The 21,322-nt window shown below is 36.2% G+C and overlaps 1 protein-coding gene across 2 annotated transcripts; it reads left to right on the top strand.

Moving 5' to 3' along the window:
* Positions 1 to 1,038: 1,038 nt before the first annotated feature.
* On the top strand, positions 1,039 to 21,046 carry MNAT1 (CDK-activating kinase assembly factor MAT1). 2 transcript variants are annotated; one of them, XM_051211853.1, is made up of 11 exons: positions 1,039 to 1,363; positions 1,399 to 1,551; positions 1,586 to 1,659; positions 1,692 to 1,795; positions 5,935 to 6,456; positions 8,367 to 10,818; positions 10,855 to 12,977; positions 15,265 to 15,697; positions 17,000 to 17,188; positions 18,615 to 18,907; positions 20,289 to 21,046. In XM_051211853.1, exons 1-6 carry the CDS (start codon positions 1,269 to 1,271, stop codon positions 8,859 to 8,861), a joined length of 1,443 nt encoding a protein of 480 aa, XP_051071962.1. In that variant the 5' UTR covers positions 1,039 to 1,268; the 3' UTR covers positions 8,862 to 10,818; positions 10,855 to 12,977; positions 15,265 to 15,697; positions 17,000 to 17,188; positions 18,615 to 18,907; positions 20,289 to 21,046. The 2 variants fall into 2 exon arrangements, with proteins under 2 accessions (XP_051071962.1, XP_051071961.1); XM_051211852.1 differs by having other exon boundaries at positions 1,692 to 6,456; positions 8,367 to 11,966.
* The last annotated feature ends 276 nt before the right edge of the window (positions 21,047 to 21,322 follow it).

The raw sequence follows: 21,322 nt of genomic DNA, 5'->3' as shown, positions 1-21,322 counted from the left end.
GTGTGTTGGAATGTAGCACATCCAGTTAATACGAGTAGTCAAGTTCCGGGATTTCATACTGACGGAGATGGTCTTAGTAACTTCTCAGGAGTCTTTTGGTGGGAAATCTGACATACCCTGAAAGACTGTAGTCAATATCCAATCCTGATTGAATAATATTTTTATTATCTTGTTTAATGTACATGGGCGTCGATGAATTACTGCAACGTGACGCGGAACCCCGTCAAGCGAAAGCTCCATTCCGAACCAACCAAGTGAACAGTCTGAACAGGACTCCTGCATTGTGTAGATATGCAATACTTCTAGGTCTCGAGCGAAATTCCAGACCCGCGTACTAACTTCCAGGCGTAACTACAAGAAAATAAACTGTTTTATCTTAGTTTTATACTTGTAAAGTAGTCCATTTGAGACATGTTGCAGACTACAGGTAAACCTTAAGAAACTCCTCTCTCGAAGTATCTCAAGTTGAAAAAGATTTAGAAGTGCTGGTAACCTACGGTCTGAAGTATTACGCTAACTGACAAAAATGCCTTCCGAGCAAACCTTGCACTGGTGACATTGAAGCGCATTTTTGGCCAGTTTGACGGAAAAACTTTCAACATAATCTTCAACAGTTTTATTCGTCCCTATTTGGAGTATAGAAAAACAATATTAACCTCCTTACTCCAGTAGGACAAGGACACTCTAGAACGTATTCAACAGCCAGCCACGAAATCATCTCGGGTGCTCAAATTCAAGCCTTATGGACAGTGCCTCCAATCAATTAACCATTACCCATTAGAGTATAGGCGTCTTAGAGGTGACCTTTTAATGGCGTACGCTATCCTTAACACTCCTGGACATATCCTTAAACACCTACTTAAGCTTAGTCTCAATACAAACCTACGGGTAACACCCAGAAATTGGAGACAACATGGCAGAACGGACTGCAGACACAACTTCTACTCCTTAAGAGTTGTCAAATGCTGGAATTCGCCGCTGGTTAAGCTAGTTCAAGCGACTTCCCAGGAGTCCTTTAAGAGGAAACTTGATCTATTCTTAAGGACTAAGGATAGTATCACACTATGATTTACTAATTTCTTTTCCTCTTTTATTGTTAACATACCTAGGTTCCTGCCTGGAGGATTTGGTGATCCCCTGCTACTAGACACGTAAGCCTGTTAAGCGAAAGCTTCTTCTATTCCGTCCACAACCATTTGAACCATTTGAACCTTGTTCGAGAGGGAGTTCAATATAAACAAGGTCGGCATCGGGAATTGGTCGTCCAGATGATTGGTCAGTCACAGTCATGTCCAAGCTGCAGGTCTAGCAAGTACAGTAACCCACAGTTAAAATTGATGGTTAACGTATGTGGTCACTCACTGTAAGTGTATACAATATTCATGATGTTCACTCAAGGTGTGAAAACTGTGTCGAAGTGCTTTTTGTTCGAGGTTCAGGTTTATGTGCCCAATGCAAAACTCCTATACGCAAAACCAGTTTTCGTTACCAGCTGTTTGAGGACCCTTTGGTACAAAAAGAAATAGATATTCGCAAAAAGCTACTGGGCGAGTATGTTGACATTTCTAAATGGAATTTATGACAGTTTTAATAAACGTGAGGATGATTTTGACTGCTTAGAAGAGTACAATCTCTACCTAGAAAAAATAGAAAGCCTGAGTATGACTCCTGACTTTTTACTTATCTTATAGTTTACAATCTTACAAACGATATAAATGTCGAAGAAACAAAACGTTATATTGAGAATTATAAAAAGGAAAATAAAGAGATAATCAAGAAAAATCGAACTAAACCTGTAAGTTATTTCCGTGATCACATTTGTCCTTGAGTTTCAGTAACACTGGTCTTATTTGTGTATGCAATTACTTGTATTTCTGATCATATGTTCTCTAAAATGTCTAATAAATAACGGCAAAATTGGGTGTTATTAATGTGTAAGTGGTAGTAATTCTTAAACATTGTCTGTCACCCTGAGTGACCGCTTAGTGGTTTAAATATACTGACTCAACCTATCGATTCATTGAAATAAACCGAATTATTTGTTGCTTTAAACAACGTGATAAGTTGTAAGTCCCCACAACATACTAGTTGAAACCTTGTGCATGAGTACATCTGGTTGCGAAGTCTTAGGCTTATTCTCATTCATCGTACTACCTTCGTTTGTATCATTACATCTTACACCATTCATGTCTGGTGTAGAAGAAAGTACTGTGAATCAGACTGCCATATACGGTAACATGAAGGTTTATTTTCACCCAGCTTACCCTAATTCAGTAAACGTACGGTCACCACTTCAGATGTCACGTAAAACTAACGTGGTTTGATTGTTTATCACAAATTATTTTAGTTGCCCTCGTAATGGGTATCTTGGGAATTCCCCGTAAATTAAAATGGCTAGGTGAAGTGTAATCCATCGATTAATTAACTAACCAACAAATAATGTTCTTATTTTCAAACTTATTGATATCCCAAGTTGCGCGAGTTATATGGGGTCGTAAATGAATAATCAAAGCGTTGTTTTATGCCACACTTAACACGTAGTTCGAGTATACAATATATCGCCTTATCTTTCGTGCCTTAAATCTTGCTCTGAATACCACCTGTCAGCTGTCACAATTAAAAATAAAAATACATCTTAACATTTAGCTGATGTAATAGAATCCTTTCTCATTGGCTGAGTTTGGCGGTTATAAATTTGCTTGACATAAACGTTGATTAAAAATGTTCCTAAATACCTTATGTGACTGTAATAATTTTTGAAGTTGATTTTTTTCTAAAGACAATTTTCCTTCAGAGCTGATTCATCAAGTTATGTAGTCTAAGCATAGTGAGTGAAGCGACCGAAAATATTGACCATTTCACTTCTATCTACAGTACGCTGTGACTGGCTGGCTACCAACCGTAGTGGTTACTAGTATTTTCTCACAGTTGTTTTCAAAAAAATTGCTCAATTATGATGGAAGAACTGAGTAATGCTGGATTTAGGGATACGGTACCAGATCGTTCGTGTGCTATTAGCCTTCATTAACTACGGTTAAAAATTATTTTACGCGTGTTTAACTACTTGCAAGGAATCTGAATAATTGAGTCAAGATGTGGGGTCATTCCTTGAAGTTATTGACTGTTTGATTAAGTCGTGCTGTTAGATGAAAACTACCTGATTACGGTCTGTTCTATGATCGGAATCAGTGGCTAGCGAATCTTGAGCGTCATTTTTTCTTCCTAAATAGCTTCATCCCAGGCCATATCAATATTTATTATTCTTAACTATCATACTACCACCATCTCGATTCCGTCAATAATCACCTTCCCGATTTGATCTTATTGTGCTTATCTAATATAGTAACATAGATTGACGCATTTGTTTTAGGGTATGCTTCCATTTACTTTTCATCTTGTCTCTTTCTTCTCACTTTGCTGATGTGGGGCTTAGCAATTTGGGCCGGGATGCATTTGTGCTAGATCCTACTTTTCACAACTGACTGATTTCCTGGCTATTCCCTAGTATGTCTTGTTTTTGAACAATTTTGTATAGCTCTAGGTAATTTCTTATTCTGTTTTAACAAGGTAAAGGTCATTAAGGAATTCGGACTCCTGAAGCGTCGTAAGTCACTAACCCCAAAGTGTCTGCTCTCAGCTCTTTTCAGTGGTAGTGATGAATATGTAGTCAGAAAACTAACTCGGTTGTTTGGGAGGGTTTGGGAGACGAAATGTTCCGGCATCTTGTATCGAAGTGATTGCCCTTCCTATCTTTTAAAGTTTCCACGTAATCTATGTCATGACAGTTGGGGGACAAGTGTGGTTTCTATCGAGTCTGAGTTATTTGCACTCATCATAATCTGCGAATTGTACGAAACCCGTGGAAGAATAACGCATAAAGAGCAGTGCGGTTTTTGTTCCGGCTATCGATGTATAAATAACACCTCCAAATCTTGGTACCTTTTCACGCTTTTTGCCGACCAACTCCGTGTTTCTTAATATCAAAGCTGTCTTAGATTCACTGAACACTAATCTGTAAAGGCACTGTTTATAAACGCATGGGGAATAATTAGGATATACAAATGCCTCTTTCTGTTGTTACATTTCAGCAGTGGAATTATGAGAACGTTTGCTATTCCCACTATTTATATTCGACCTTGCTACCAATGATTTTCTAGAAACAGCTCTGACGGAAGTACATAGTGATGCGGATCTGTTTTTTGAAGACTTTCTAGTCTTGAGTAGCTGGGTCATATTGTGATGCTACGCGATGATACTCAGGTTATACAAATAACATTTAATGAGTTGATGATTAGTTTCCGTAAATTGGGCATGTAACTTGCACCCAAATGCAAAGCACTTTTCCAAGACTGGCAGGAACATGTGTCTGCACCTATTCTGTGGTGAGCCGTTAAGAGTAGTCAGAAGTTCTTTGTACCTTGGTATTTGTGTGAGTGCTGGTATTGACCTGATAGTTAAAGTTAATGTACGTATGGTAAAGGCTACAGTGGCTTATTCTAATCTGCGTCATATTGAGCATCGTCATGATGTTCGTCTGGCTGTAAAGGGTTAGGTTTACAACGCATTGGTGCGAGTTTTTCTCTGCTTGTGAAGCCTGGTCTCTGAGTTAAGGTTTCTCAGCAATTCCTTGTATTCGACTATCGTTGTCTCCGAAGGGCTGCTGACATTCAATGACTATACCATGTACTGCTGAGGTTCAGTAGTATGTTCTTGCCGAGTGATGATACTTTAGTTGTGGCACGGAATAGAAGCCAATGACAATCCTATTCTAGCTTCCTGTGATGTTTTTCGTAACATTTAGAAAATTTTCCTTAACTGAAAGAAGTTACCCTTAAGCATATTTTCAACTGAATCGTATCTCTTTTTAAAAACCATTCTTGTTAATTTACTCATTGACCATACATCCATTCCTTCATTTATTTTTAAATAATATTATCCCTTGATTTGTGTGAGACACTGGTTTTGATTCCTAATTGTACCAGAATCTGCGTTGATAATAAACATTTAGATTAAACGAAAGCGTTTGGAAAAGTTACTTAGAGGAAAAATTGTTTATGGAATTTAGAAGATTCGCTTTATTCCATGGCAATCAGTGATGCTTTTTTAGTGTATCTGAAGTGACATTCCAAGTATGTTGTTTACTCTTACTTTTGTGAATTACATTGATGGTAATTTTTGCATGTGCCAAGGTAATGAATTACAATAGCGTACTGTATACCGATACTGTGTGTATTCGTTTGTTCTAATCTAATATGAACAAAAGAGTAATGTTGTGAAGGAAGATCATAACTAGTATCTGTGAAACCTTAAGTATTTTATTGCTTAGAGATTTACCAATTGCTTCAAACTGGGTTGTCTGAGATTTTGGTAGAATCAGCACTCACATTTTATGCGGTACCGGGGAGCTAAGAAATATGGTTGCCTATTTGTTTTCGGGTCACACCGAAACAAAGTGCTTCTTTACAAATTTAAAGAAACTGTACTTCCTGTGTCCAATGGATTTAAACTAGGGTAAAAACTTATGAGTCATAATAGTGTAGTCACTACCTCCTGACTGTATTACAAGCAGAAGTGGATGGTAGCTAGCAGTGGGATCTAGGGCGCACGCTTCATCCCATTTGGGACTTATCAGATGGATGTACCTGCATCCTAGAGTCAGTGCCCACCCTGGGACTCGAACCCAATACCGTTCGTCTCAAACGCCATCGCGTTATCGTCTTAGCTACTGTATCCAGAGACTGGTCGATTGCAGTCCAATACATCTATGAGAAGATTCAAACTACCAATATATAAAATGGATTGGACTCCTGACTATATGTTCTGTTAGTTGTTAATTCTCGCATGAAAGGATAGTATAATGTAACTGAATTTTGAAGTGTAATTCCAAAATTAACTGCTTCGCAAATAAATCTTTCCCTTCATTTTCCTTCGCAGTCCTCCTCGATGGCATTTTACGATTCTGAGTTAGAACGTGAATGTATGTTGAGGGAAAAGCGAGAACGAGAGGAAGAAGAGGAAAGTGGAACTTTAAAAGTATTAGAAAATACCCGTGGTTCTGATGACCCTAATGGTCCAATCACAACTGAATCTGAAGGAGAAAAGCGGAAGAACAATATTCCCCCAACACCCCGAACAAATATGCTCATTCCACCTACCTCAGCTTTTGGACGTCGGGCTCCTGCGACATTTATCCCACCATCAGTGTACGTCCCTCCTTCATACATACCACCACCTACGCAGGCTCTGGGGCATGCACCCAGTTCTGCGTTCCCAACACGTCCAATAGTCACTCCTGTGAGCGGTTTTATGGCTCCACCTTCTATGCTTCCAGTAGCCCCACCTACTGGTGGTCTCACAAACAACTGGGTCAGTGGAACACACCACATGATACATCTCCCTCCCACAGCTTCTCTTCGGAAACAACAGGACACTGTTTTGATTCCTAGTCAAAACACGGTACGTTTACTTTTATTCTGATATAGATTTTGACATCTATTCATGCTGTTTCTCTAAGTACAGATATCGGACTTGGAGAGGAGAATTAGTGGTTACAGCATTTGATTTTCAACCAACAAATCTTGGGTTTAGAATAACTTTACTGAATGAAGGGGAATATTTATGAAGTAGTCTGTCTAAACAGGGGGCGAGACTAAGTGTTAGGCGCATTTTCACAACTGGGACAAATTATCATGCACTTGAAGATTTATTAGTTATCTAATACACAGTTTACAAATTCACATTCTTAGAGTGATATGGCTTATAATCAGTCGGACTAGTCTAAATTCATTTTCCCCTAAATCTTGAGTCTTACTATTCCCTTGTAAATGCCTTTCCAAATCATGTTTTCGATTACCTTGTTATCCGTTTTGTTAACATGATCCCGCTGTCCTAATGGGATTGATCATCTATAAAATTTTCTTATCGACTTAGAAGCACAGATGAGATAGTTTTGTTTGGTAAAAGGTCTAACAAAATACATTCCTCTGGTCGTTTTGAATAATAATGTCGGGTATGTTTCGGATGCATTTATCTTCCTTTTAATACGAAGTATTCCTTCGCTACTTATGTGCTTCAGTGCCTGGATTCGTACTAGGTGGGGATGTAGTTGAGCGCCTATCTTAAATTTCTTGTCACTAATAGTTATTTGGTATATAGCAACTCTTCCACAATCAATTTTGATTGCGGTCAGTTTTGTCGAGCCCTTTTATTAATTTATTTACAGATAGTGTTTTTGGAACAGTGACAATTCGTCTATTTCTTTGTATTTTTATGACCACTATCATGTCTGTATAAACGTGTATGCTCGATCACATGTGACAGCCTACACACATATCTCTAATCTTCTAAATTCTCCATGTCCCTTTTTTTCTCTTTCCAAATTTATTTCACTGGATTATACTCCTTGGATAACATCTTCAAACCCTAATCTTCCCGATTACTGCTTATAGTTTTACTACCTCTACCACTATGGGATTTGAATCGACAATTGTATCTGTGTGCTAATGTGGTATGGCAACTTGAACTGATGTACGTACGTACGAAGTTCTGCGTTGTTACTAATTGACTGACTCTCTAGCTAAAATGTTAATATCTTAAATATCGCTTAATGAGTCATTGTCTTCCCCATGTATATACGTACTCGAATCCTATTATTAGCCTTTGCCTTGCCTAGCTGCGCCTTATTCGATGCGAGTGCAAATTTGCCTCTGTATTTGCTCGCATATATACATTCGCCTCACTTCTTCGAATTCACTCAATGTGCTTGTAGCTTTGTTATCTGTACTGTCCGCTAATAAACTGTGGTTGCCGCTTCTTATCACCTCAATTTAGACACCGTTAGGATTTATATAATAACGGTTATCAAAGTGACTGATTAGCGAAGCCAAGCCACCACAGGTATATGATGGAATCTCGACACGGATTCGAAAAAATTGCTTCTTTTGTCGAAACTTGTAACCTGATGTTTTAAAGTTAAATGAACTATCTATTCTTCCACTGCCATGCTACAGTCTACTCGTGGGGACAACTGGTTAATATCAGTAGCCCCTGCACAATAAAGTGTAGATCAAAGTTATATACATAAAAAGTCACCTGATAAATGAGTTATTTAAAAACAGCCTACTGTTTAGTGCTTAACTACCTAAAATTTTTCAGCTGATTCAAACCATCTAGTTACTAAATATGTTTCCAAAATATATTTCGTTTTATTTACTCATATGTTTTTCTTTATTGGTAAGATTTTCTAGAAGAACATACATAAAAATTCAGACTTCTTTCTCTTTTCCTAGACAACCGTTGCTTTTATAATTACCATTACTTTTTTTATTACTAAAATTGTTATTTGGCTTTATCACGTTGTTTTTTAGAATCATAACGCAAAAAACCATACATCTCCACTTCAGTTTGTATATGAACCTTATATAGTTGAGTTGTGTGGTCCTATGCCACCACTTTCTAGTAATCAGCATATTCGTTGGATTGATGTTCTTCAAATGTATGAAAAAACTGTAATTGCTAAACTCAATCATCAAGCACAAACATCAGCAAACGATTCCGAAACCAAGCCTAAGTCAGAAACAGGGGAATTCGACGCTGTAGATTGTGATAGAACTGCTGTTGGTATTAAGACAAATTACAAGACAGAAGAAAGTTTCTTAAGTGATGAGGTGAAAAAAGAGTATGATAGTGATGACAGTAACCATACCGATATTAAAATCAATGTTTCAAAGATGGAAGACTCCTGTCCGACAACTAAGTCTTCGGGCCTTTCTTGTCAGCTAACTGCTGGAGCTTGTGGTATTTCACCTGCTGTTTTTATAGAAAGATGTCTGCTAGAATCACGTTGTGGACTTTTTATGTGACTTATAAAAACAAATCTTATTGAAGATAATTTTTGTACATAAATTATTTGTTTTAGAACGAAATATACGTTTAGTTAGATGTTATCTTCTGTCAAAATCTTAGTTTCATGATATTTTTTGTTTGATGACCAAGTTTTCACTGTCATTATTTCGGACTACGGTTCTCTGGAATTGTTCTAATTATATGGCCGTATTGGGTAGCCGAGCTTCGCCTGTAGCTCTTCTAGGTTCACTGCCGGTATCAAGCCCGGGTAAAGATAGAGGGTTGGACACGGGGTCAGCAACCCCGCCTCGTAGGAAACGGCTTTGCCAAAAATCCCTAATCAGAATAAATCAATTGGACCATTTAAACTCTGCCCTGAGAGTTGGACGATCTTCATTCGGAGGAATTGTGGAGCCACATGGTGAAAGCCAAGATTCTCCGAAAGTTATGAGACCGATCTCCCCTTCTAACAACCAGAGCAGCAATTAGTATAGGTACATGGGATGGATGTCCAGACAATGTGAGAGACCGGGAGGACCAATCAGATACCTACAGAAATGAGGAGATACAACTTGACAGTGCTCGGAATCAGTGAAACCCATTGGACCCAAGCTGAACAGAAAAGTTTGAATTCAGGAGAGATGCTGCTGTACTCTGGTCACAAAGAGGAAGATGACTCACACACTCAGGGATTTGCTGTGATGCTGTCCGTAGGAGCACAAAGTGCACTTATGGGATGTGAATCTCATGGATCCAGGATCATCAAAGCATCCCTAAGAGATTCAGAAGTTCAATGGAAAACGTGTGAAGCAGGAGAGAGCCTGACATAACTCCAGATCACCACCAACTGGTTGTGGCCAAAATCAAACTGAAGCTAAAGAAACACTGGACAACTGGAGAAACAGTAGTTCAAAGGTTCAATACAAACTTCTTTTGAAATACAGTCAAACTGGACGAATTCAAGATAGCTCTGAACAGTGTGTTCCAAACCCTACAATAGCTATCCAACGAAGATGAAACTATTATGAAGGATAACTGGAAAGGGATCAAACAAGCACTAACTTCAACATGTCAGGATGTTCTGAGCCGCAAGAACCATCATCATAAGGATTGGACATCTATCGAAACTTTAGACAGTATTCAATAAAGGAAGAACAAGGAGACAGCAACTAACAACAGTCGAACAAGAACAGAGAGGGCCAAGTCACAAGCTGAATACACTGAAACAAACAAGCAGGTGAAGAGGAGCATTAAAACCGACAATCAGAAGTACTTGGAAGACCTAGCAGGAACAGAGGATAAAGCTACAAGAGAAGGAGATATGAGACAACTATATGACGTAACGAACAATGTGGGAGGGAAATGTAGTGAACCGTCGAGACCAATCAAAGACGGAAAAGGCAGGCTAATCACTGAAATCCAAGAACACATGGGGGGGCACTTTAGGGAACTCTTGAATGGGCCAGCACCACTGAATCCACCGGATATCGAAGCAGCACATACAGACCTTTCTATTAATGTCACTGCATCAACGACCAAAGGAATCAGGATGGCCATAAGACAAATCAAGAGCGGCAAAGCAGCAGGAAGAGAAAACATAACAGCCGGAGCACTGAAGTCAAACATAGGAGCAACTGCGGACATGCTCCACGTTCTGTTCAGGAATATTTGGGGGGAGGTTTAGTGGCCCGATATCTGACTTTATTTGAATCGTATGAGTGATTACTATTGAAATAAACGTATCGTCAATCCTCGTGTATTACCAGCGACTTAAATCGCGTCAGTGATTAACGGAATTAAGTGAGTCAAATATGAAAATTAAGTTTCAGTGCGTATATTTCATAAAATCGTTGATCGGAAAGCGAAGCAAAACGGAACGGCACACAATGGAGAAGGCGGGTGAATCAACTCAATTTAGTTAAATGTGGATCGATATTGATAGTCGAACAAAAATATGTTACAGTCATGTGATGAGTAAGATGAGAAACGCATACGCTTACATAAAAACAGTCAAGGTTGATAAGCGAATAACTAACAAGGTCAAAACGTGACTCCAGAAGAATGAATAAATTGGCCTGTCCGGAAGCTAGAATAAGCTATATGGGCTTGAAATAACAACCGACATTGCAGAGGAACAAGTGCCAACAGACCGAAATGAAGATATCAAAGAATGTAGATCTGAGCAAATGTGAGAACTACAGAGGGATCACACTACAATCAGTACCACGAGAGGTTTTCAACAGAGTGTTGTCCAACCGAATGAAAGATTTAGTGGGCACCCAACTTTAGGATCGACACACCGGATTGCATAAGCATTGGTCGTGCACAGATCAAATTGCGACACTACGGATCATCATTGAACGATCAATTGAATGGAACTCATCACTACCCATCAACTTCATTGACTATGAGAAGGCGATTGACAGCGTAGATCGAAGAACTTTATGGAACCTCTTTAGACACTGTGGTGTACCTGCGAAAATTGTCAACATTATCCGGAATTCATAGGAGGGATTACGCTTCAAAGTCGTGGATGAAGGAATGCTGGCAGATGCGTTCCAAGTGATGACCGGAGTCATACAAGGCTGCTTACATTCCCCTCTTTCTTCCGACAGTTGAGTGTATTATGAAAACCTACATCTGAGGGGAAGCACGGAATACGATGGACAGGTTGAATGCAACTGGACGATTGGGACTTCGCAGATAACCGAGCTCCTCTATCCCGTATACACCGACAAATGCAGGTGAGGACAGTCAGTGTAACAACAACACCTGTCTGTAGCATTAGGGCTCAAAATACACTAGGGAAAAAGCAAGATCCTGAAACAAAACACGGGGAACACTGATTCAGTCACACTTGATGGAGAGACTCTGGAAGATGTGGGCATCATCATCGATTAACAAGAGGGACCTGGTGCAGATATAAAGGCAAGAATTGAACATATGGAACTCAAAAGAACTTTCAACCAATATGAATGTCAGAACTGGGATCCTCCCAGTTAAAGCAGTTTCTGGATTATAAGACGAATGTGAATGATGATTACAGCCATTGGCTTCTGTTCTCAATCACATCTAATACCGTTTCAAGCTAATGAGTTGCACCATCTGTTGGACCACAACCAGTAAGTTGTTATTGACCGATCGATGTCAGTTATATACGGATTTCTTTCATATCCCTGCACCATTTCATAAGCTGTAACATCGTAAACTATATGATCCTTTTCTATTATGTTATCTGTCACAAAAATGTAATTAAAATGCAGTGATGCCTTTTAATCTCTCCAGGATAATTGCACATTCACGTTATGAGAATTCTGTGGGTATAGAGTTTTTAGATGTTGGTGTTTCAGGTGTTAGTTTATGGCATTAAATGCCTCCTGAACTATGAGACTCATGGTTGTGTTAGTGTGTTTACTGTCTACCACTTTCATTATTTTGTAACTCAACGGTTATGAGTGTTCTAGACACTAAATACTTCATGTCTGGCAATTAATATTGCTGAGCGTTTAAACTGTCGATAAAACTAGACTGTCATGGGTAAATTACTAATTAAAAGTGTCTAAATCAGTATTTTAGATTCTCACTGACTTATCTTGACATTAGATTGTAATATGGTTTCTGTCAGTTGAGTGTCATCTAGTTGTGACAACGGTTTGTGTGTAATAACTGGGTGTTGTGAATTTCATAAACATTAACTGTGGTCAACAACAGACTTTTGTAGTAGATATTACCTGAAACCCTTTCAGATTATGAATACTATGTACTAATTGTACCTTTTTCTTAACTTTCAAGGCAACGAGAATCTCTTTTGTTGCTTACCTCAGACCCACTTCCATATTTTTTCCTGTGTATTCAGTTAAGTATTTGTCGAAATCACTGATGACCTCCAACATAAATCATACGAATGAACAACTTCCTTGTACAGAAAATCGCTCGGAGTTAAAAGAAGTTTTGAAACCGTGCGATAAACTTCCGCCGACAAACGACATAAAATTGGATCGATCTTACTTTAAACGTAAAGTCCCAATGATATTCGTCGGTATTCATTGTGATAAACATGTCAAGACGTCTTTAGAGAAGTTGAGACCATTTTTCTGTCCTTTTATCCGACTACCTAAAATATCTAAAACTTAGTAAGTTTCCTAGTATAATGTTTAGATTGTTATCGTCAACACAACTCATTTCATATTTATACTGAATTGTTTAACTCTTAGAAAGTACCTGCTTGATGAGAAATTCATCTCTCTTTGGTTGCTTATTACCAAACTCCTCAGGCGTATATGTGGATTTTGACATTAACCAATGCAATGCTTTTAATGGTTAGCTACAATTGTAGCGGCGTATGGTAGTTCTATATTTTGAATTATATGAATTTCTAAGATTATAGCTAGTGTAGTTCTACCTATAGTAATAGGAAAAACCTGACTCCAATCATTTAGTGGCGTGAAAGTAATATATTTCTGAGGTATTTTGAAATCGTTTTCAATTTGTCTCACGAAACGACTTTACATCCCATACATCAAAGTTGTATATATCCTCACTCTATCTCGAACAGAATAACAGATCTCGTCAGCCGGGATGTGCACTAAACACATGCTGTACGACTAAAGCAGTCGTACAAAACCTGTGAGTTTATTCATATAAAATTGTCTTGTTAGTTTGATGAATTTAAGCGATCCAACGTTTGATATGTAGTTGAGTCTAAGGGCAGATAAGTGACTTCTGTACTGAATCTTTGTCGATAGTTCCCAACACTATTCGGCTGAATAGTATTGTGGTGTGTGCTACTGATGTCGACAGATATAAGTAGTACGTATCGTCAATCGAAAGTAAAATGCCTGGATGCAGAAGGTTAAGAAGATCAAAGAAAAGAGAACGGGGACAAAGAATGGTTGGTGTGGAGACGAAAGAACAATCAAGTCTGAGACGATTGTCTGAAGTATTTGTTGTATGATTCTCCAATTTTACTAAGATGTTCTGTAATTTTGTATTCAAATACATTCGATTGTCCCACTTGTGTTCTCGTCCACTACAGTATTATGACAACTCAGAAGTGTCGTAATTTGTATGCACATTTCTACTGACTGTGGTTGAGACAAATTAGAAGCTAAGTTCCTTCAAAACCTCGTTGACCTTTTCGTAACTTATTGCTCTGCCTGTTGAATTTTCGTTCACTCATCTGCACCGATACAAGTGTGTTGGTTAACACATAATCCGTTTACATCTAGAACATGTTTTGGATTAAAAATTTCTTCTGCTACCAGAAACGACGGCAACCATACCTCTGATAAGTCAGTTCTAGTCAGTAATTAATTAACTGGTGTTTACATCTTAAAAGTGAATTCTAAACTGTTTCTTCAATACACGATGATAGGTGTAGAGTTTATTCAACTCAACATTTTACTTGGTCAGATTGGAGGATAAAGCAGTTTTGAGTTACTTTAATAGATGTAACTATTTTTAATTTAAATTGGCATAACTTATCTCTAAGTGTAGTAAATAATTATTTTATACAGAAAATGTTAAGTATTTTCAGTTAGATTTTTTAGAGAATTATATCAATCCTGTTTACATCTAAGTTTTACTTCGTCCATTTGCTCTGAACGTACAGATTCATTCTATTTTTGTAGCGCACCGACCTTCAAATTCAGCATAACAGTGCTTTTTTTCAGTTGTGCAACAGTTAACAGTAAGTAATGTATTCGTACCAATCTACACAATTCTAAATTTATTCGAAATTATCAAGTCAAACCTTAGTAACGATACCTGTTAACAGTAAAGTATCCATACACGTCGCCTCGCCAGTGAAACAGTCATCAGATTACCGATTTCCAGATTAAATGTATTGTTTTAAATCTAGGTGAAATATTGGTAAAAAGGATTGAACCCATGTTACCAAAAATATTTCAATTTACTATCAGTTTCACGGTGAGTTTGTAGCTGTTGCATTTAGCTTTAGGTAGACTGTTCTATCAAGTAGTATCATCCTAAAAAATATCTACTAATCTGATGGTATGCGGTTTGGTATCGACTGAGAAATATAAATGGTCAGAGACATTCAGTAGCTTAAAACAGGTTTCCGTAACATATGTTGATTTCATGGTTATCTATTACTACAATTTGATAAATTTTCTGTTCTAATCTAATATATCCCGCCCAGATTCCGCTTCTTCGGCATCTCTCGATTTCCCTTAGTGTTTTGCTAAGGAAAATGTCAACTTAGAATAATTACTTCTAAGAAGATATTCTGACTACGCTCTATATACTGTTTAAAGTTTTTCAATCTTTGTGATAAGTGTTTTTGGGCACCACATAAAGCCTCCTACTCATTAAGTGTTTTGTTATCATAATTTATTTCTCCTGAAATAGTTTATTCATTCTTGATAGTTCATTTTCTATCTTTACAAAAATCACTTTCAGCCGAGATTCAAATGGATCGTTGCGTAAATTGATGCTGGTTCAAATGCCTGAACCTGATAAAATCTTACAGTTTATAACTGATTTAAATCAGTGGAACGTTGATTTACCTAAAGATTACGCAAATCTTCAACCAGTCGATTTATCTGTACCGAAATTGCCCGAATGTCTAAACGATTTGAAAGCTGAAGATTCATTGAACGATGAAGCATTTAAAAAGTTAGTGTTGTAGAAGAAGAGATAAATATGTTGGAAAATATTGTCACCTCACCATGTCTCGTGAATATGTCGGTCGGTTATGAAAATTTCACATTCGAACAAGTTATCAAGGAATTGTTGCCTGATTTCATCTTGCCTATTACTGGGTTTACTATAATTGGTCACGTTATACAATTTAATCTCAAAACTGAAGCGTTACCCTACCGTCATATTATTGGTGAGTGACGTGATGTCTTTACTTTTTCAAAAACTAGTTGCTCTTTCGAAGTTTCAGTAAACCTCACTTACCGGGCATAAATCCCGCTTCTGCACTCAAGATAGTCGTTTGCTGACATTATTGAGGCGTGGGTCTGCCGTGAAACCGTTCTCTTGATCCCTATGTTGTTTGGAGATCGATAGACTTAGTTTCTGTATGTTTGTAACAAGCTATATTTTCAATCTATGGTTCTTATTAAGTATCTAGTGTGTTTTTATTTTATTTTTACAGGTAATTACCGGTACCATTGTGCACCGAAATAAGTATGTCCTGCATAATTCAAGGGATATATAAGAGGGGAAAGGGAAGTTCTATCAGAAAATACAATTAAAACAAATGAGTAAACAAGAATATCATATAACACCAGATACATTTCAGCTAAAAGTGTGCTCAAGAAAGATTTCTTTTAGTCAAAAGAGGTCCCCTCACTTTTACAAATAATTTAATAACGTAACAACAGAATCGCCATTGACTCCTATTACAAGCGATGTCTGATAATATGTCAAACTATTGAGTCGCATCATCTCTAGGACCCAACCAAGGAGTCATAGCCGATCGACATTGGAAACTGGATGCTGACCAAATTAGTTTTAATGAACTCACCTAGCTGAAGGCGCTCGGCCATGCATCCACACCAGATCACGAGTTAGAACGCCGTGCTCAACTTCTCCTGCAAGCTCTAGCCAGTTAAGATCATTCGTTTCTCGATATATTGATAGCCTATCAAATATATCTTCGGAGCTCCTCGCTTCTGATTTTTGATTTCTCTGGGCGGGCACGATTCAATCATAGAAGGTGTTATTGATTGAAGTGTTGTCAAACTAGAAATACCTGTGGTATCTGCAGTGTCAATGTTGATGACTTACTGAACTGTTTATTTTGTGGATTTACTTACCACTGCATGTTCAAAGAGCAACTAAAGTGGTACTTAGGCTAAAAACAAATCCATGCAATTCGAGAAAGGATTAACAGTTTTAGTAGGACAACTATTCTTGGTTCACATCCGAGAAAGTTTTTGAACTTTCATATATTTGGAAATATCAGGACTATTTATTTACTTATTTTTCCGTAGTGAGGAAAACTGTCAGTCCATATATGACTATCATTTACAAATGTTTATGTTTGCTGTGTGATTCATAAAGTTATCGATTCACTTACATGTGTGACATATTTACTTTATTTTTTCATATTACTAACACCTTTAATATTTTATTTGACAAGTCTTTATTTTGTTCCCTATCATTTCTGACTAACGAACTACAGGTCAGGTTGCTCTTGATAAAATACCAAATATTCGCACAGTTATTCATAAAGCTGCGAATATTGAATCGGCTTATCGTACTTTTGAAATGGAATTACTTGCTGGTGCTCCTGATTACATAACATCAATGCGTGAAAACAGTGTAACGTTGCACTTGGATATTAGTAAAGTTTACTGTAATCCGCGTTTGGGTGAGCGTCCTATTTCCTGTTTATTTAAAGCCGCTAAATTTTTAATTTTCTCTTAAATTCTGTTCCAATACATTGCTTCATTGAATTGTTATTTTCTGTAAATTCCATCCGTGTTATCCCGTAAATGTCTTTTTGCATGTGTTCATAGTTTAATATTTCAAACACTTGCCACTTAAGTCTACATGTTTAGGTTTAGGTCTTCTAATAAATCTTAAAATTTCACGAAGATCAGCTTGAATGAATTATTTTTTTGACAACAACGTGCTAAGTGTCTAAAGTTTAGGAGTTTGTACTGAAATTTCGCTCACCGTGATTCTAAAGTGGTAGATAGCTCTAAATCTTTCAAATGTCAATTCACCTACTATATCGGTCCTTAAACCAAGTATTTCGGATATCTACCATGGAACTTTCTAAATAACCTACCCTTTTCAATGTTAAACATACCAAGCATTTATATCCCGGAGGTAGTTTATATAATTAATTAGAAAAATTAGTGACTACTTCAGCTAGTTAAATTTACCTTTTTTTTATATTTGCAACCATTTGTTTTTCACCATAGTAAAGCAGATTTTTACTGTTCTTGAAGTGATTACTTACATTTTGTATGTTGAGAGTTCATAGAAAATTTCAGATAAATATTACCCAATGAATTCATCTTAAAAATAAGTGTTAGAAACTGTACACTGGCGTTTAGTGATAGGCTCTCTAGTCGGATTTTTCATGTCATATATATTCTTCCCAACATTTGTGGTACTCCTACCAATTATGTTTGCTATTTATTTTGTGTCTTACAATGGCTCGTTAGTTGTATCGATTCAAGATAGTTACGTGCCCTACTTATGCTGTATTGCTTTTTGAAAATACTCCTCACACACATATGATTGTCTCCATTTAATATGTCCGCTAGTGATTGTCTTCAGTTTGCCCATTTGTATATTAATTGTGGATACTGAGTTGGCATTCTGGGTTTGTTCCTTCTGACTGTCTACTGGTTGTCGGTTTAAAACTGTAAAAGAAGTATGTCGTAGCTTGATATCTGAGTTGCATCGTAAATGCACTGCTAAGTTTCATGTCAACATTTTTATTATTTAATGAGGCGTTTTAAGTTGTGCACTAGCATTATTCACATCACCAAGGTAAACAGATTGTACAAAAAAGTGGTTAATGTATTACCCATGTTGAAGAAAGTTGCCTGCTTGTTCCACCTAAAATCATGACTACTGTTCTGATGATTTGTATGATTAATAAATATGGAAACACTGATTATCTGCTAGAATAGTCTTGTTTCTATAAAAGCTGACAGTACATCCTATTTCCAAACTTTTTTGTTCATCACTTAACCTCCTAGCAGTCATTGTTGGTGTGTCAAAGGAATATTCTTGTTGCACTAACTGAGTTTTCAACAAAATAATTTTTTTTCGTCTAGGTACTGAACATACACGAGTCGTTAACAGTTTGCGTCCACCTCTTCCAATTAATGATCCATTTCTTACACCGCGACCTATTCCTGGAGATCGTGTAGTTGTTTATGATGTATTTGCCGGCATTGGACCTTTCTCTATTCCAGCTGGTCGAGCAGGATGTCATGTGTTGGCGAATGATCTCAATCCTGATTCGTTTATTTGGCTTAAAAAAAACGTTGCCCAAAACTCATCGCGTAAACGCCCTTTGAAAAATATTGTCTGCTACAATATGGATGGACGTGAATTTATTCGTGAAGTTAGTCATAAATTACATAAATTTGTGACAATTACCTAAACTGAGCATTTACATAGAAAATGAATTAACTGTCTCAGACTTTGCTTAGTGATTGTTTCGTTTCCCTGTGCAACCACTATGAACTATAAATTAATGATGACTATCTTCGTAAAAATGATTTTATATATGGATTTACAATGAAAAGTTATATTTCTTAAATTGAAGTGTTTCGCGAATTACGTATCTCTACATTTTTTGTAAATATGTAATATATTAGCTTTACCAAATTGTAGAAAGATATTGTGATATCCTCAATTAATATTATTATTGTTTAGTAATTGACTTGTCCAATGGTTATTACATAGGTTACTTGGTTTTTAATATAACTCGTGGAAACTGTGTAATTGGTGATCATAGCTACTGAAATATTTGATACTGTTCTTTCTAATATTCTTCAGCTCGAGTGTTTTAGATATATGATTATTACATATTTAAACAGTTGAGATCATTCACAAAATGTGTCTACGATTCATCAAAATGAATGTAATGGTTCGGAAAAGTCATGAACTTTGTATTTCACTATTTTTATCAAAATATGCTGGATTTTTAGTTATGTTACATCACGATGAATATGATAGTGTGTTATTGTTCCATTACCTTGTTTTACTTTGAAATGTGGTTATCGTCTTCATTCTTCCGTTAAGTATGTCTTAATACTTTTTAAGTTACGTTCACTGATATTTCTTTCTCGAAAGGTTGCTCTATAGCTTGTTTGTTGCTTTTCTTATAGGTGCGTGTCATGATATTCCAACCGTATAGAATAGATCGTTTTAATAGGAAGTTTATATTATTATTAAATGATAAAACTTTGTTCGTTACTCTGTTTTATAACACCTAACTGCTATTATGATTTCACTCAGATTGGACCGAGAAATCTACGTTAACACCTGTATGTTTAAATTTTTCTCAAAGATTTACTAAGACAGCTCCCTTGAGACAAACATGTTAGATTATATGGTTTTTCGAACCAAATTCACTAGCTTTACTAACTTTTATTTCTCTGAGATCCAAGAATTCGTAGGTATAAACATATGAGTCATTAAAAAAATAGGACTACACCTAATCAGTATCTCAAGGTTTTCATGTTAGTTGCGATGTGATAGCAATCATGATCAAGTTTTAATTTAGGAAAAAACAAAAACCAAGTGTTTTTGTGTTTTATTTTTGTAGCTAGTATCGTTTAATAGTGGAAAACTTTTGCATCCCTCCTCGATCATTTACGTTGATCATATTCGGAATGTTTTCGAAATTAAGTTGAAGTTTGTTATTTAAATTATGTATTGTATTGTCTTGTATTATAACATATCGGTTATCAATTACTTGTTTCTTTCTTATATGTTAGATTCTTCTTCCGCACTACAGAAAATATGGAAATTCTGACACAACTGAATCAGCTGATTGTGATTCTATTTCACTATCAATTGATCGTTTTGTAGTTATTATGAATCTTCCTCAATTGGCTATAGATTTTTTAGATGCATTTGTACCACCATTGAATTGTATAAAATCATCAAATATCATTACTGATAATAGTGTAACTGCCAATCTAAATGATTCATCTGTTATACGTCAGAAATTTATTAAACCTTTATATATTTATTGTTATTGTTTTATGAGACGTAATATTGAATCGGAACAAACTATTAAAATACGTTTAGCTAAAGCTTTAAATACAAATATGACTGATTTATTTCAATTTATTAATTCAATAACAAATGATGAAACAGTTGATAATATGAACAATGAACAAATTAATGATAAATGTTTCATAAGAAATTGGCATTATCGTTTTGTACGAAATGTTGCTCCATATAAAGATATGTATTGTGCTGAATTTGAATTATATTTACCAAAACTATGGTTATTTTATGATTATTCAAGTCCAACAGTAAAACGTTCTCGAACTACTGAAAATGAACTAATTGAATAAATAAAAAATATTGAAATAATAATAAAACGTAAAACAGAAAAGGAGTGAATAAATAACTTACTAGTTTTGATCAATTGTAAATAATATTTCTAAATATTATTAAATATTTTCTTTAAAGTTAAAAAAAGAAGATTGAAATATAAATAAAATCTATTTAGATATGACTTGTGTTCTTCAATAGTTCTGTATCATTTCATATATCTTTATACATTACAAATAAACTTTTATAAGAAAATAAAAGGAATTGTTTGAGTTGAGTAGAATGGTTGTGTGTGATTAAGATCTTTCGAAGAATACATTTTTAGGTGGTTCATATCCTATGTTTAAATGATCAGATTATCTTCATTTCAAGGGGTTGTATTCTTTTGATTGAATGAAGTGATAGAGTTATTATGAAAAAGATTCAACTAACTATATTGAAAAATATATTCTACTTGAATCGCCCC

This window comes from Schistosoma haematobium, chromosome ZW, assembly GCF_000699445.3.
Source record: "Schistosoma haematobium chromosome ZW, whole genome shotgun sequence".
In the NCBI taxonomy this organism is placed as follows: domain Eukaryota; kingdom Metazoa; phylum Platyhelminthes; class Trematoda; order Strigeidida; family Schistosomatidae; genus Schistosoma; species Schistosoma haematobium.
Note: the sequence above shows the minus strand (reverse complement) of the source record. Positions and strands in the feature narration are given on the sequence as shown.